General features: G+C 38.0%; 1 protein-coding gene across 2 annotated transcripts in view; it reads right to left on the reverse strand.

Annotated features, from left to right (window-relative positions):
• NFATC3 (nuclear factor of activated T cells 3) overlaps window positions 1-18,979 on the reverse strand; it is a 76,156-nt gene that overhangs the window by 38,143 nt on the left and 19,034 nt on the right. For both annotated transcript variants that reach the window (XM_074881315.1, XM_074881314.1), the window contains exon 3: window positions 7,290-7,452. In XM_074881315.1, coding sequence (XP_074737416.1) covers window positions 7,290-7,452 — 163 coding nt within the window. The remainder of the gene's footprint in view (window positions 1-7,289; window positions 7,453-18,979) is intronic.

The raw sequence follows: 18,979 nt of genomic DNA on the forward strand, positions 1-18,979 counted from the left end.
TGCAAGGGATGACAAAGATCCAGAGGCATGAAGATGAACATAATTTGAAACAAAACACACACAATGGCTAACACCAGTGGTACAATTTATCATGAATTTATCAAGTTACATTTTGAACAGCTTGAAACAAACCATATATATAAAACCAAGAAAGCAGAGTTCAGGGAAGTTATTGAAAGTCAGGCTGACCACAGTCATCCCTTGTGGCCTTGCAGAGGTGCACTAAGTGCTGACCTATAATCTTCATTGGACTTTTAAAGGAAACTGAATAAATTCATGGAAGACGACTCCATTCAGATCTATTAGGCAATACCCCAACCACTGGCTCAGAAAGTCTTAACAGCACATGGGATTTTTTTTTTTTATTATTTCATTCTGATTCTGCAAAGGTTATAATGTTACAAAAAGTTAAATATCTGATTTTACAGTATGTTAAACAAAAACAACACCTACTTCCCCTTCCTGAAGTGCAGTACTATTTTCTATCAGTTATTTAATGTACCTTTCCATCAACTGAGAAAGAAGAGTATGCATATCAAAAAAGCATCCTCCTTCCTCGTTTGCTAAATAAGCTTATCAAGTAGACTGACTTGAAGACTTTAAAATAGTACAGACCTTTGCAATTCTGAAAAAAAATAGAGACATAAAAGGAACAAACTTTAATAAACTATTAGGTAGTGGCACAAGTCCAATTTTAAAGGTCATCAAAGACAAACGGGTCCTGCAGAGGTCTAAAACAAATAAGTAATTGCAAATATCAGTGCTTACTGATAAACATGATACCACATGTTTACACAATGTATAGAACATCCTTCAAGGTTTAAAAACTCAGATTTCTGTTCCTGAAATCTCACTCTTACACACTCACTCACTGCTTGCAGACTGGATTGAAAGTGTTTTAAATACTGATTTCAGGCATATTTTGAAGAGTGTTTTCGCTCAGAGTCCTGTCCCATTCTACGCTACCCAAAAAAGGAGATCAATTCATAGCTAAACCAGCGTTAGACTAATATTATGAGTTCACACAGTGCAGAATTGCCAGTCACATCTAACTAGCCATCACAATACACTACCGATCTCCAGTTTGCTCTACACTCTTGGAAAAAAGTGTGCTATTCCTGAAATACCAACTCCCAGTGCTAAATTATGTTAAGGGCAGTTTTTGGACAAGCAATTCCAGGATAGAAATAGGTTATTCCAGCATAACCTATAGAAAAAAACCCATAAATTCATTTTACTTTGTAAAAACATTAGTACTTTTCCACATTTTAGTAAACATATGATGCAAAAAGCAGATGACACTGTCATCTAGTGTGCCATTTTTAATGTTTTTCCTGTTAATCACTGCATTTTCTAGATTGAGTATTCAAACATAGTAGATGCATCAGTATGGCTTTTACTATTTATTTGGGGGATTCTGAAGCAGAAGATGCCTAAATATTCAAACTGTTCTTGACAGATAAATGTTTTTAGAATCTCATCCAAAGGTCAGTGTTTTTCCCAATACAGCCTACTAAATGGTTCACACAGGCCAAGACCGACCTGCTGCCTTCTAGATTTATTCGCGGGTGGTTGTCACCAACCAACAGTAGGCAATTAGAGCTGGGATACAGCCTGCCTTCTGGCGATGTAAAAAATAGGGAAGAATTCAAGACAAAAGTAAAAATTGAAAAGTGAAAGGCAGGAAGAATGGGAAGGGTCATGAAACACAGAAAAAGCATGCAGTTTATTTGGTTTAGGGAACAGGGAGAACTCTGATATTATTCCTGTTATTCAAGTAGTTACATGAATTGGCCACACAGAACACCTGGGAAAAGGTAACAGCCACAGAATTACAGGTCAGAAAACACACACTCCTTTAGACAATCCTTTGTTAACTTATTTTTTTGGATCATCTCTGACATTGCTTGGTTAGATCCTCTCTTGTAGATTACAGTTTGTTCCACCAGAACTCAGACAGAGTTTGAGAGGCTTTTTGAAAACACATTCCTGTTTCAGAATTTTCAAAGTAGTTCAAAATTAGTTTACTTTAGCCCAATTAGTTTACTTTTTCTTCCACTGGAGCTCTTCAGTCATGACTTCAAGCTCTGCAATCACTTTAAACAGAGCTGACATTCAATCCCTCTTTCACAGGTCTCCATTAAACCTCACATAGGAGATTACTGTTTGCTGGTCAGTGCCTAGAAGGGTATAACCATTTAAATAAACTAGCTTTTATTTAACATTTCTGTCATTTTTGATCTTACAACTTGCTTCAGCTGTAATACTGCTGAGTTGTCCGTATGGATTACACAATCCTTCCTCTCCTCTGTTACTGCAGAAGCAACTACAGTAAGAATTTTGCTCACAACAGAGGAATTGATGAATGATTCCATCCTTAAATCCTTCATAGTATGGCACTTCTGGTACCAGTGAGTTCTTAATAGCTACCACTGCCCCAAATTTTGTCTTGCATGCATGGGGCACAAGTGGATTCTATACAGTGCTGATACATCATCCATTTTAGAATAAATTACCCTTATCATAGTTCACATCTAAAACTGATTCCCACTCTGGTGAATGGCCACAGGACAGACACTCCTTCTTGCATAGAGAATGGTGCCAATAAGTAGCTGTTAGCTCAACAGTCCCTCAGTACAACACACTGTATGGTTATCAAGAAGAGTATCATGCAGATCACCTTCCTCACTAGTGACAGGACAAAAGACAAAAAGGAAATACTTTTTGTTGTGCACCAACAGATACCAAAAGATATCATTAAATTTAAAATACTGAGGAAGACTCAGAAAACTGCAGAAGTCAACATGAATAAGCAGGAACACAGTATACAAAACAGGTTTGTTTTAAAAACAAAAAGGTCATTTTAGATCAGAAAGCTAAAATATGGAAGTAAAAATAAACTATTATCATGTGCCTATCTGCTCTAAAATGCCTCTATGTTTTTGATCCAAGTGAAGCCTCATGAACAACCTTAACCATTTTATATAACAGTAAAACTCATTCTAGTAAATTATAAGTGTGAACATTTTATTATGTACAAATTGACCTATGGGAAGGGTGGGAAATTCAAGCAATGATGATAATTCATTTAGAGTCAGATGAAATGTGGCAGCTATTTGTTTAAAAGACTTAGTGTACCCATCTACAAAGTACTTTCACCTATTGAATTAGAATGGTAAAGGTAGACAGTGCTCAGAGGCTTTCTATGTCTCATGACAATGCAATACAAAATTTCCACATAATTTGGATGACAAAAGCTCAACATGCCACCTTTCTCCTTGCTAACCATTCTGCCAAGTTATTTATTCCCCCTGTGAAAACTGTCAGTGTTATCTTGCAGATTCTCTGCCAAGGTAAAAGAAATTATTCCAGATGACATGGATTAGCTGGAACATAATCCCAAAAAAGAAAAACGACAGGTATCTGCTATGTAGAACATTTTGCATTAAAAAAGCTGAAAACAGGAGAACTTCCTTATAGCATTTGCTTCCTTAAAGTCAATGGATTTGCAAAGTAAAGCATGATGCTCCACTCATTTTGTTTCCTCACGTTTGGAAATAAGCTGATTAAATGTACTCACAACAGATGATGCCAAATTTGTCAGGAGCTTAGTCTCCTAGCAACAGGTATGGTACAGTATTAGTAATAGATTAATGACATGCACTAATAGATTAATGGCTTGAAGCTATGTACTATCTTCAAATCTTTATTTTAAATAATACATCAACTACACATGCAGAACTACAGAGGTTTCACAGTTCAGAAAGTAAATACTCTAGCTTTCTATAAAATAATGTTCAAGAGCAAAGCAAATTGTGTAGGAAGCAAAAGCACATAGGCCTTCAGGCACCCAAAGATGTGGCAATTGGACTTGATGATCATTGTACCTTCCAACTGAAATATTCTATTCTATTCACCCACATCTTTCTCATCTCTGACACTGGTTAACATGCAGTCATTTCAGACAATGAAATGCTGAGTACTTTATTACAATGATCACACACACGGAAGTGACTGGTATAAAGCTAAGAGCACCAAAAAGAAAAGTTAAGTCAGAAACAATTAGTAATGCATATTGTGGAATGGATTTGTGTAATAAGCTTCCAGAAGTGCTGGAAAAGATTTCACTTTTGTGTTTAAATAATTTTCATCTGTTCACAGCTATTCAGTATTTATTTACCTTTCACCAAACTTGTCCCTTAGCATACTGTTTTTCCAGGCAGTGAGTAAAAAGTTAATACAAATCGATGGTTTGTTTCATAACAACTTCCTCCCCCCATCAAGCACAACAATTTCTAATCCAGCTGGAAGAGACCAAATTGCAAAATAGAATATCGATTTGCATTTGTATTCATTTTAATTTAGAAAGGCATAGTACAATCCATATGTTTAAGCATGAGACTGTCAGACACATAAATACTATCCGCATTTTAAAAACAGCATTCTTGTCATAGCAAGGTATTTCAAAATTCTAATACAAATAAATAGCTTTTAAAGTCATTGGTGTAAGTCACATAGATTACAGATCTGTTTTTTCTGGTCGCAAATAGTAATGAGTTACTTCCAACTACTGGAATAGGATAAATATATCAAATACATTTTTAATGTATAGACTGCTACGGTTCCCCACAGCCTCCTCCTAGATAAAATGATAGTTACGGTCTAGACAAGTGGTCGGTGTGGTGGGTGGGGAACTGGCTGACAGGCTGCACCCAGAGGGTGGTGGGAAATAGCTCCTTTTCAAACGGGCAACCTGTCACAAGTGGGGTCCCCCGGGGATCGATATTGGGCCCAACGCTGTTTAGTATCTCCATAAGTGATCCGGATGATGGGATCACAAGCGTACCCTGATGAACTTTGCTGATGATACCAAACTGAGCGGGGAAGTGGACACTTCGGAAGGGAGAGCCACCCTGCAGGAAAACCTGAATAGGCTGGAAGAGCAGCTTACAAGAACCTTATGAAGGTTCAGTGAGGACAAGGGTAAGGTCTTGCACCTGGGGAAGCATCATCCAGGAGTGCAGCACAGGCTGGGATCTGCTCTGTGGAAAGGGACCTGGGGGTCCTGGTGGACAACAAGCTCAATCAGAGTGACCAGCGAGCTGCTGCGGCAGAGAAAGCCAACGGGATGCTGGGCTGCATCAACAAGGGCATCGGCAGATGAGATAAAGAAGACATCATCCCACTCTACTGTGCACTTGTCAGGCTGCACCTGGAATACTGTGTTCAGTTTTGGTCCCCGGTGTACAAAAAAAGATGTGGACAGGCTGGAGAGGGTCCAGAGAAGGGCCACAAGGATGATCAAAGGGCTGAGCAGCCTGCCATGTAAGGAAAGGCTGAGAGAATTGTGTTTGTTGAGCCTTGAGAAGAGAGGGGTTAGGGGAGACCTTATCACCATGTTGCAGTATTTAAAGGGTGGCTACAAAGAAGATGGAGACTGCCTTTTTACAAGGGATCACATGGAAAAGATGAGGGGTAATGGGTACGAGTTACTCCTGGGGATATCCCGACTGGACACAAGAGGAAAATGTTTCACAATGGAACAATCAGCCACTGGAATAATCCCCCCAGGGAAGTGGTGGATTCACCAACATTGGACACTTAAAGATTCAGCTGGACAGGATGCTGGGCCACCTTGTCTAGACCGTGCTTTTGCCAAGAAAGGTTTGACCAGATGATCCTTGAAGTCCCTTCCCAGCTGGTGTTCTATGATTCAACAGTGAAAGACTAAGGACTGAAACCCTGACTGCCATTTTGCTGGAAAAAAAACAAACAGAAAATATCCTGGACTTGGGGGAAAGACAAACCCTGCTGTAACCTTAATGTAAATGGATTAATTTTTTTTTTTCCTGTTTGTCTTATAAAAATTTTAACCATTGTCTGATTTGACTTACAAATGAACAGTTAAATTTTATCTTAACCTGGTTTGGGATGAAGATAAACACCATTAAACAAGATTGAGGTGAATAAGTAAAGAGACATTGCTTTCACTTCAGGTTGTGGCAAACGGATAAATCAAGGCATCTTAGGAAGCCCCACAGTTCCTCAGCACAACCTTCCCCATGTCCAGTGAATGAGAGGGTGGGTTCCCTTTCAAGCTGCATGAACCAGCTGGCACCGTAGATATTAAAGGAGATATCTGTGACTACTCCTAAGTAATCCAGAAGCCTTCCCAGCATAGAGTAAGATATTTGTGTACACATCTGAACTCAGAGTCAGAGAGGAGCACATCACGGCTTGTGCACACAGTTATACCCACAATACCAAACCCACACATCTTTCCCTTCAAAAAGAATATGATGGCAAAGCTTTCTTATGAAAGCCAAGCCTAATTTACCAGGACCTTACATCTAATTCTGAGCTCAACAATAATTGGATGGTGTTTGCAATGTATTTAAATAATACGCTTTGGAGGCCATTAGCATTTGGAATATTTAGCATTAGCTGAAGAAGCCAGCCAAAGCAACTGTTAGTGGCAGGTAGCAGTTATCAGAACAGTCAGTATGTCACCACCCTCTGTTACTCACATAAGGACTGTTGCCTGCACTACTACATTTTCTTGAAACTGATTGAAACTGTTCTGAAAGACAAGAAAGCTTATAGGACTCTTAAGACAATGGAAATGAGATCAAAAAAAAGAAAGAAACAAGTCTTACTTGCCCTTACAGATAACCTGTTCAAATCTAATGAAACTAGGTGATGCCTTACTTTTTAAGGAGATGGCTACCATTAAACTGTAACCATCTTTGGTTCATGCTGAAGAAAGAAAAGAGTCAAGTTTAATTTACTCCAAACATTTAAGTGAAAGTTAACGGAAATTTTAGGTACCATTTCACAGAAGTAACCTAATAAAAACATGAACAAGAGGCATTTATAGTGTTCAGAAGCTGTCTCAACACCAAAAGATGATTTCTGATTCAAATGAAGCCATATCATATTTCAGTATAGCTTCAACTAATCTATTATCATGCCTTTTCTTGTCTGCCCCCACGCACGCTCCCTTCCTCCTTAAAGTTCATGTTGAATATGTTAAGTAATACACTATTGCACCATTAATTCATTCACAAACATAAAACTGCATACAGCATAAAATTGTGACATACACTAACTGTAGCAAACTAAATTTTTAAACATCTAAAACTAACTTTTGTGTTGAACAAGTTACATTTAAGGGAGAAAAATCTTACCCAGAAAGAACTGTAAGCCTCACACAAGGTAACAATTCACAGCACTGTAAATACCAATAATTGTAGTTAAAAAATTATCTTCAAGAAAGCCAGACTTCCTACCTTCACTACAGGGTGTCCTCCAGTAGATGCTTTTACTGCTCCTCTGCTTCCTTCTGTTTCATAGTGAGCTCTGTGATGAGTTTTAGGCTGGACTTCTATTTTCAGTTCACACTGCCCGTAATGACTTGGTAAAGGCCAGTCAAGAGGTGGCAATGAAGATGTGCTGCAATCAAGACCAGCACACTATGGTTAAATGAAGTATACCATTTGGCCACAGTACAAACAAAGCAACTTCACTGGAAGATACAAACAATGATGTCACTTTCCTATCAAAGGACCAAATAAGAATAGCTATTAGCCTAAAACTGTTACTGGAAAATTCCAAAATTTTGCTGGTACATTAAAATCTTCAATTAAGTGTTTCTTTTGAGGTTGTTAGAGTGGAACTTCTTCCTTCCAATACCTGATTAAAAGAAAGGTACTGTATGACCCACTCCCCCACCCCACATTACCAGTGCTATTCTATAATGCCTCAAGTATATCAGCCAGCAAGTTCAAATGTTTAGTGGGAAGTCTAAATTCAATCTTTAAGTCATTATATTTTTACTCTCTGCATTATTATCTTCCACCTTGTTATTTTTGTTTTTCTAAGATTGGTAAGCACTGCACTTTTTAATGCTAGTTAACAATGAACACCATATGATGAACCAAAATTTTAAACCTAGTAGTTCTATCTAAGCAGAAAGACTTACTGCAACAAAGTACATGCTTAGCTTATCCACAGACTATATATACCCTTACAGATAGTACCAAAGTCACTCCAGGGAAGTAGGAGAACAAAATACAAGTAATATGGAAGAACTGCAAAGGGAAATAAGCCACATGGTATCACCAGTGTTTTCATACCTACCCTTTTACCTGCATAGATTTATACTTATGATTCTAATAAGATGAACAGTCAGATTCAAGACAGTAATTACCTGGTAGGGCAAATTAATTTATGAACATTTAAAAGTAAACGTTTATAGCATTGTGTACCAAACAAGAACATTTACAAATAAACATAAGCTTCTATTAAAATAGTTTCACAGTACCTTATTCTGACCAACAGGCAAAGCAAAATAAGTTTTAAAAAGAGATGGACAAATATTGGGTTGTATCATCATCTGAGAAAGCTCAATTCCATTTCTTTCTGCTTTACAGGAAAGTCAGGAAAAACCCCACCACCAATCCAAAGCCATGCAAATTTCTACAAACATGGATAGCCACAGGTCCAAGAAAGACAAATTATACCTTATGGATAATTTAGCTAAGACCTATAAAACATATCCACAGCTGTGAAAGAAGATAATGTTTGGATTGAAAAGAAAGCAAGCTTTGTCTTTAGGAAGTATCTGGACGGACTTGGGCTCAGCCTGCAGCACCACACATCTACCTTTTACCACAAAAGTCACTGTCGCTAAGCATGGAAAAGAGGGAGAAGAAACAGCACCACTTGCTGGCTTCCTCCTACAGGAGAACAACCTACAAGCCTGTTGACCTGCTGCTTCATGGAGTACCTCTGCTGTGCACTTCAGGAGAGAGCTAATGTAATATAAGCCTTATCTCCTGAAGCACCTTTTTGAGAGCAATGGGAGGAACAAGAGTATTTCCCTTTCTTCTTACTGAAAGGAAGAAGTGTGAGCAATAAATCATCTCCACAAGCATTCAGTGTACAGCAAAGACTGTTCTTCCCGCAGTAAGGAGGTCTGATGACTGGTCCTTCCACAGCAATCGTGTTTACTGGGTAGGAGAGGACTGGTGATGTCAGCAATGAAAGAACAAACTGACAGGAATGCAGTGTAAGCCCAATCCTTCCAGATACTTACCCCAGGCCAAGGCGCACTGCCTAAATGCTACTACTGGCTATCAACTAGACCTTGCCATTCACTTTTATAGCTACTGAAGGAGAAGAGGACTCAAGTCTTCAGTCTGAAAAAGGAAAGAAAATGTCAGGATTAGAAGATACTAAAAAGAGTTTAAAAAGAAATATAGCATGCAAGAAATTTTTCTTTAGTATTTCTCGAAACCTTTTTCCCTCCATGTAACGAAATATTCTATGTCAAAATAGTTGGTATAGACAGTGAGCAGATATGGTCCCTAAGAGGACTTGGTGTAACATGCACACCACAGACTGTATACCAATTACTGGCAGGTACTACTGAAAGTATAATAATAAACTCAGTCAAGAAAAAGTATCTGTTGCTTGTGACCACTCTCCATACAGCCTCTCAGAGAGGTTTACTCTTTCTGCAATTAACTAATAAAAATGTGGCACAAGCTGTATCAGACTCCTGAAAAAAATAGTCAGAATACTAGCACAAACATGGAGACAGGAAAACAACCAAGTCTCAAGATTTTGTCATTCTTTGAAAACAAATAGAAAATATCAGCATGAGAGAGCAAGCAAGCACACAATGCATGTGCAGATGCCTAAAACATCAAAAAATTGGAAAGCTTTCAAAACACAGTGCTCCAAATAAATTACATGGCCTTTGAGGCTGTGCTGCATCAAATTGATGTTTTCTAGATTTAGCAGGCTAGAGAGTTACAGCTGCTTCCCTTTCGAGTTTTCTGTTGGATACCCAAACTGTTGTTTCTCTGAGTATTTTTCTTGCTGTCTCTATCACCCTCAACTTCTCAGCAGCAGTGGAATCTTAAAAAGCTTTAGGGTACACTGTCATGCACCTTTCTGTCCTGTGAGGATATCAGTTTAATGTATTTCTGCTTCCACATCACCCTTTCACTTTGAGACAAATTCTGTAGAGACACATATTGAACTAGATCAGTGATCTAACTTTATTTCATTTTGAAAGGTAAATTTTTGAATCCTGTTAATTTACCAGAGTCCCAGTTGTCTATACAGCTTCTTCAAACAGAACTAGTGGGAGGGAAGCAGAGTGGGAACTTCCTAGCCAGTACTGTCACCTTCTGAAAGTCACATGAACCCACAAACTCTGGACACTAAATAAATTTTTAAAAAAATCAGAATACAGTCTACAAACTCCTGGATTTTTTTTTTTTTTTTTACTATGTAGAAATCAGTATCAAATAAGAAGAATCATGTCAGCATTTGGGGGGCAAGAGGTAACAAGTTTGTATATGTTTTGAACGCTTTGCAATATGCAGAAACGTTATTTTTGTAGCAGATGCTGGATATGGGAAAGTAAGTCTGAAGCTGATAGCTTTACTGCATTTAAGGATCTGTTCTCAAGAAAATATTGTTTAGTCTACACTACTAGGTGAGGATCAGCAGTAAAACTCCTAGACTTTTAACTCACCAGTTACTTTATCAGCTGTAAACTGTGCATTGAACTCCAGTGATCTCTGATAGTTCAAAACTTACACAAGTTCAAAGTTTAGTGTTGCATTACTCTTAAAATACCTGGAACGTGTTTAAGAAGCTCAGTCACTTCAGAAATGAGCAAAAATTTGGTGTTACAAAAAGATGTCTGTCTCCCCCAGCTCACACACAGCATGATAGCATTTGCATTATCGACAAAGCCATCTAACTTGGCATTCAGAACCCAGAATCCAGATCAGCTGCTGACTGCGAGGTTTTTTCCAAGTCATTTTAGATCAAAAGATTAAAAGAAATGGGAAACTTTCTTATTTAAACCCCCTCACTTTTCAGACTTGATGGGGAATGAACACTTTTGCACACACTTGCACATGTTTCATGACAAAATTCTATTCAGTTCATCGTCAAATTACTGATACAATAGCTTGTAACTTAGTCTTTTACAGAAGTTTCTCTATTTTTATCTTCTCTTTAAATGAGCAAAAACCTTATTAAAAATGCAGTAACCTGCTAAAGCACCAAATCACATGTCAGGGAACAGAAACAATGAGTGACAGTCATTCTAAAACTTTCATTAAATCAAATATTAGCACACTGTTGAAACAACACCAATTTGTAAACCTACAAACGTTCTTCCAGTAATACCAAGAGAGTTTTACAATCCGATTAATGCAAGCCTCCAAAAGCTCAGACTCCTATCACATCAAGATTAAAGACTTCAGAGAACAGCAGCTATTAAAGGAAACTCAGAAGTAAAGAAGGAACGCTTCAGTAGCATCTTCAGCAGAAGCCAATGCATTTAAAATTATCACTGAAGTGATAATTTTATCAATATTAATTTAACAGATATGTTCTTCTGCAATCATTATCTCTAAAACAGAACTGATTGAGGCTGCACGAATCGATGAGGAAACATCTAATATTCAGCATAAGAACAGCCAAATGTGTCCATATGGACTTCAGTGTTCAGACCTATAGAAGTCAGGGCCCGGCTCATGGGCTGACTATGCCTCTCTCACACAGGAAGAAACAAAGACTGACTGTGGCCCCACAGCAGTACATGTAGGACAGAAGAAATAACAAGGCCTATGAGAGCCACTAAAAACAATCCAGTTAAAAACTTGAAACAGTTACCTTCCATTTGTAGCACTCTTCCTGGGTAATTTACTGGACAAGTAGCTGGGGGTCTGTGCAGGTAAACTGCTAACTCTGGTACCTCAGCTGAAGCACATGTGCAATTAGCTCAGTTTTAGTCTGATGGTCTCCTGGACTCCTTGCTTAGAAAGTTTTTGAGCACAGGTGGAACCAATAGAACTCATTTTAGACACTCTGTGTGAACATATTCCTGCCTCTTTGTAGTCATTAATTCTAGTAATAACCTTTTGAAAATATCCACTAGGATGTCAAGATGCTTGTGAGAGTTTTTATTTCCTTCATCGGTTGAGATTCACAGATCTCCTAGAATGACTCTTTTATTATTTCTTAGTTGCAGCAAAAATAAATTTCCACTTACAACTCCTCCCAACACATCAAAAGGGAAAAAGCTCACTGACCATACAATGGATATTCCACATTTTCTTCTCCACTGAAGTTTTTGCAGAGATTAACCAACAGCATATCCTGTGACAAGTCAATGTTGCAACTCAGCAAACCCCTAAGAATCTCAAACTGTAACTATGATCCAATACTACGGTCCTTTTCAAGAATGCTTGTAGAGCCAAAATACTGCTGTAGCTGCTCTTCACTACCTAGAACAAAGCAACGTTTCCCTGGTGGAGTAATTCTGGAGTTAAGAATTTTAGAGCCACTCCAATTGCCACAGTGGCTTATCAATAGACTTTTAAATACTGTTTACAGTTAAAATATCACTGTACTACTACTAGCAAGCCCACAGTTAACTATGCTTTCAGAGTATTGATACAGTATACTGCCAAGTAAAATCTATATTCTATAATTTCAGAACAAAGTAGAGTGCCGATTCACATGTACAGCACAAAGGTCCCACATTAAACACTACCTGAATTTCTCTGGATTCATTAATGGTGTGTAAACATTACAGCGATAGCCTAGCTTATGAAAAATCTAAGAGGTTCAAAGTTCTCTTGCTTGTCTCACTTAAGTGGGTCCTTATCTTCAAAGTCAGCGATTTGCAAATATTTTAAGTTTAAAGTTTTGCTAACATAGCACAGCTGGTGTTAATTTCTACTTATCAAAATAATATGGTAAGTGCTGGGCAGACTAAGTTTGCCTATAGTCCACTCACATTGAAAGATTTATTCTTCTTAAAATTAAGACCAAAGTCCCAATAGTTATGTTAAAGATGGAACATAATTCTATTTCTCTCTACTCCCCAGACTTCCAAGAGAAGGATTCAGACAAGGCAAGAAACTTTTCACAGTATTTGACCATCTACCACTATTTAAACTATTTTTTTCCTCCGAGAGTAAGCAACATTGTCATCAATCCTCATTTCCAGCAGTAGCTGCCAAATAATTGCAGGTAAAATACTCTCAAGCTGTCATTAAGTATCCATCACTAAAGAGATTCCTGAGCTGTAAATACATCTATCAAAGCCTGTTTGTTCATCACCACTGGAACAAAGAAACTACTTGATACCCTGCCACTTCTCAGTGCTCTAGATTAAATTGTGCCATTGCAGTCTGAAGACAAACATCAGTTCATACAGTAGTTTTAAAATCAAGTCTCTAAGAACTCCACAAGGGAAGACACAGTAAAAGAAACTAGGCTTTATTTCAAGATTTTTGACCATTAGTGAATATTGCCTGGTTATCTACCAGACACAAAAGCACCATTTGTTCCCATCAAATACTTCAGGGGTTAAAAAAAGCAAGAAAAAAAATTAATGACTCATTAAGTTTATTACCCTGCAAAGTGCCTATCTGCTTGAGACACAAATGAGATTCTCAAGATCTACTTTATAGAACCTAAAATTTACTGTTCCACTAGCCATTCATGTGAAAAGTCGTAAGTTTAAAGTAAAAGAAAACAAACCAACAAACCTAAAAGCAAAAATAACAGAACCCCCATCATTTTCCATTGCATCATCACCGACCACTCTTCTAATGAAATGCCCCATGTTCCATGCATCAGTATTGGCCACGTCTGTGCTGGTTGTTAACTCCAGAACATTGTAACCATGGCTGTTAACGCCATAGATGTTGCTGATCTCTTATGTACTTTTAGTGACAAGTCCTCACCAAAGGTATTATATTATATTGATTGCTCAGTAGAGGTTTTCTGGGTCATCCCTAATACCCTTTTTATTCCCCTTGATCAAGTTAAAAAAAAAAGTATTGTAAAACAGACTTAGTAGGTTTTTCTTGTTTGTTTTGTGGGGTTTTTTTTTTCCTCCTCATTTTCTGGAAATCTTACAACTGTGAACCTGTTTCAGGGGAGATGGATTGGCCACAGAAGAGCTATATACACTGTAACTGAGAACATTAATTTCTGTAAAACAAGTATACATATCACTTCAATATACTATTTGCTACTCATCTTCCTAATAATTCAACAGCTTTGTACTCAAGAAGGCTGACTGGAATCTAAACAAGAAAATTTTAATAAAAAAGGGGTAAGTCTTGAAGAGCTTCCCAATATTACACAGTTTCATAAATATTCACTAAATACCTACTAAGTAGAAATTTCACAGTGTTTCAAAGACTTAAGGATACACTTAAGATAAATCACATGAGCATACTAACTCCTTTCAGATGGTGCCTCAGTGTGAGCAAGCAGATCAGATTCAGATATTTGAATATGAATAGACTCTAGGAAGAAACACTTTCTCTGGTATTCTTCTAGACTATTTATAACCTATACTGACATAGGCTATCTGTATAAGAAAGTGAACTTGAGGCATCTATGCTTCCATTCCAACAGCCAGTACAGAATTTGGGAAAGGAATGAAAAAGAGAATCCATTTAATAAAAGAATCTGAAATAACTTTATGCAAAAGCCTAGAAATAGGTCTTTTAATGAAATTTAATGAAAAAACACCGGAGTTTTTTCTGTGAGTAAAACTCAAGCTCTATCACTAGATATGCAAGAAAAAGTCATAAAATCAGCACCTTCATGAAATGTTGGGGTAATAACCAAATGGGTAGGTCAGATGTACTATCACTACATTAAGATCCCCCCAAAAAAGGGATTTTTCAGGTGGAGATGAGGGAAACATGAGACACACCGATAAAGCCATTTCTTATCCATCATTCTGGGGGGAGGCTGAGGGTGGAAGAAAAGTATCTTAAATAACAGAAGTAACAATGTAATAAATAAAATTATCAAATAATTAATTGCTGAATATTCTGTATAATGACCAATTTAATCTGCCATTGAAAGAGTGCTCATCTGCCAAGGTACTTGGTTGATGACATCATCAACAGATACCTTCACTATTCCTAGATACAGAAGACACTACCTAGTTCCTTTTAACCTGTTTGAAAGGAATCGCTGCACTGGGTCTGTCCATTGTCACTTGTCTACAGCCTTATCTTTGACAAGGAGGCAAAAATAGGACTCAGGGCACATAATACACATACATTTTTTCATATGCTACACACTGGCAGAATATGGGTTTCTGTGACCAAATAACAAGTTGTCATCTAACAAATTGGATGGCATCTGAAATACGACTAAATTGCTCAAAAGCATGTTACACATTTTTAAATTTTGTTAAGTATTGCACACTTATTGAACACAGAAGAAAGAAGGAAAACACAGTCAGGATTTGATAAACTAGATTACAGGTTTACAAAACTTTAGATAGCATTCAGAGTTAAATCAGAGTTAAATCCAGTTGGAGTTCGGTCACAAGTGGTGTCCCCCAGGGCTCAGTTTTGGGGCCACTCTTGTTTAACATCTTTATTGATGATCTAGACAAGGGGATTGAATGCACCCTCAGTAAGTTTGCAGATGACACCAAGTTGGGTGGGAGTGTTGATCTGCTCGAGGGTAGGGAGGCTCTGCAGAGAGACCTGGACAGGCTGGAGCGATGGGCTAAGGCCAACTGTATGAGGTTCAATAAGGCTAAACGCCGGGTGCTGCACTTGGGTCACAACAACCCCCAGCAGCGCTACAGGCTTGGGGAGCAGTGGCTGGAGAGCTGCCAGTCAGAGAGGGACCTGGGGGTGTTGATTGACAGCCGGCTGAACAGGAGCCAGCAGTGTGCCCAGGTGGCCAAGAAGGCCAATGGCATCCTGGCTTGTATCAGAAATAGCATGGCCAGCAGGGACAGGGAAGGGATCTTACCCCTGTACTCAGCACTGGTGAGGCCGCACCTCGAATACTGTGTTCAGTTTTGGGCCCCTCACTACAAAAGGGACATTGAATTACGCAAGCATGTCCAAAGAAGGGCAACGGAGCTGGTGAAGGGTCTGGAGCACATGTCCTACGAGGAGCGGCTGAGGGAACTGGGGTTGTTTAGTCTGGAGAAGAGGAGGCTGAGGGGAGACCTCATCGCCCTCTACAGCTACCTGAAAGGAGGGTGCAGAGAGCTGGGGATGAGCCTCTTTAACCAAGTACTAAGCGATAGGACAAGAGGGAATGGCCTCAAGTTGCACCAGGGAAGGTTTAGACTAGATGTCAGGAAGTATTTCTTTACAGAATGGGTTATTAGGCAGTGGAATGGATTGTCCAGGGAAGGGGTGGAGTCCCCATCCCTGGAGGTGTTTAAGAGTAGGGTCAACATAGCGCTGAGAGATATGGTGTAGATGGGAACTGGCAGTGTTAGGTTAATGGTTGGACTAGATGATCTTCAAGGTCCTTTCCAACCTAGCTGATTCTGTGATTCTGTGAGAAAAAGGTGCTAGCTGCACATTTCATGCCATGTCACATGAGAGGCAAGTTCTCCCCACCTCTACCAGGGATCAATATATTACAGTTGAGTGTGCACACTGGTCAGAGTCACTTCATATGCTTGGAATCAATACTCCAGTTTATTTCATGCACTACTTTGTACTTGACAATACAATCAAGACATTTAAAAAGTGTATTAATTTTATTATATGGTGTAGATGGGAACTGGCAGTGCTAGGTTAATGGTTGGACTAGATGATCTTCAAGGTCCTTTCCAACCTAGTTGATTCTGTGATTCTGTGATATATTGTAATTTATATTACAATTAATGCATTGCTATATAGAATACATAATAAAGATATAAATTGCAATTAATAACTATCTCTATGACAACTGAAGTGCTCATTTGGTCACTGTCATATCATAAACTATTTAAGGAACAGTGGATCTTCTTGCATTTCATTTTTATTCATAAAACAAGAGTCAGTTTGCCTCCCCTACTTTATAAGGATCAAAACTGTAAAATATTATATATGCCAGAATGAAATGTTTTAACATACTGAAGATACACACTCTCATAGCACCTGTGGAACAGGCTACAACCACTAAGTAATTCAACATTTCACTGAGGATACAGCTGCCAATGCAGCCATTGCCACTAATTCAATAGTCAGACTATATTTTTGGCAGCAAATGTATACAGCTTAATAGTTTTATTTAGTTTTACTTGTGAATAGGTGTAGTCTTTATTGTCTTCTGCCTGTTTGCCCATTTTATATTTAGAGAAGTTCTTCAGTGCCAGCTTCTAAATAAATTCTGACGTTTAAAAAGTATTTTTACTTCTTAATGGAAAAAAGTAAAATTGACTTTTACTCAGTTCTGCTCAGTTCTCCCCGCTACAAGAGGAAGCAGGTTTAACTGAATAGCCATTTTTGTAACTATTTTGGTCATCCCACAAAAGAACCATAGATCCACAGCCCATCTTGTTCATGTGCTTTTACCCTTCAGTAGTGCTCACATTCTGTGAACTATGTTAGCCTGTGAGCTAACAGAAATGCCAAGTTAGGACTGCTGAGTATCCTACATAAATATAATGCAATTCCAAAACACACAAATTAAGGAAAAACAGTTATCATTGTTTTAGTTAGAATGAAAAGATTCTAATAACAGACTGAACACCTTTTAATAACAGATGAGAAAACTGCAAAAGAATACAAAAAAACCCCTTCAAGACAGTTAATGTATCTGTCAACATAGTAGTTTCAGATCTGGTAAAACAGAATTTTCCAGCTAGCAGCTTTGTGTCTTACTGTTAAGCTTCATGTTCATAAACAGTTATGTGGAAGGACATTAAAGAGAAAAAAAAAAAACAACTTCTACTCAATAGAATTGATACATTTCTGAGAAGAGGAGAAACTAAAATCTGCAGTTATACAATTATATAAAAGTGACAAAATGGCTGAATAAGCACTGTTTAAATATATTTGGGTATTAACAATCTAAGCTAGTTGACAACTTCTAAAGAATTTATACAAAAATTAAGTTTTAAAATAAACAGAAGTTTTGTATTAATAAAAATGAGCCTTCTGTGTGACACTGATCTATCAACACATCGGATATGTTCGGCAGTAAAACTGAAAAGTTCTAACAGTGAACTCAGATGAATGCTGATGTCTATTTGATAGTACCCATTAGAAGTTACCCTTTGGGAAGCTCTTAAAGCTATGATTCACTTATCTTCCATTTGTTTTAAGGATGTTTCACTGTACCCTGAAAGTATTGGTTTATATTTCATCCATTTGTGTTTGCACCTTCCTTCTTAGGTACTCAAATAGTAAAAGTTACAGCTCAATTTTCTCCATTAGTTCTCTGCCTAAAACACACATGGAAAGGGTCAGCTATAGCAATCTTTAAAAGAAGACTGAGTGCTTCTATATTCCACAAGATGGACAGCCCTGAGAATATTCATGTACCCGACAGAATGAAAACAGGTATTCTAAAACATTTTTTTCAACAGGCTTCTTCATCCAACAAGTCATCAGGAAATAATACATCAAGATATTAAAGTGATGCAAGAATGGTATCTGAATTTGGAAAACGCCACTATAGAAAGGAGAACTGTATAAAAGCTAGCATGTTGCCATGAAAGCCCTCAGCCACTTTTCAACACGTTGTGCTTTTGAGGGAGGTCCCCAAAAAGAATACCTCTTCAGTAAGCTTGACTTACTGAGCAACAGTTAATTCCAGTTTTCTGCTAAGAATTTAAAACTCTCAGAGCCAGGGAAAAAAGCCTCCTACAGGGCATTTCTGAAGCTTGGTCAGAAACATTTCTTTCTTTATTTTGCTTCACTTACTTTGGGGGAGGAGGTGGTAGCAAGGAGAAAAACGTTAAAACCATGAGTATCTTCTAAGCCATTCTTTCTAAAATTCAAAATACAGAGTGTAAAAACAAGTGCTTTTCAAAGATGACTTTACAATGAGAACCCTATATTTTATCATTAACTTCTAGGATTTCAGCTTTGCCTTTTTCAAAACAAAGCCTATACGTGGAGAATCCTACTCTATCTTCCCCACCTCCTGAAGAAAGAGGAGCTGC

This window comes from Strix uralensis, chromosome 12, assembly GCF_047716275.1.
Source record: "Strix uralensis isolate ZFMK-TIS-50842 chromosome 12, bStrUra1, whole genome shotgun sequence".
In the NCBI taxonomy this organism is placed as follows: domain Eukaryota; kingdom Metazoa; phylum Chordata; class Aves; order Strigiformes; family Strigidae; genus Strix; species Strix uralensis.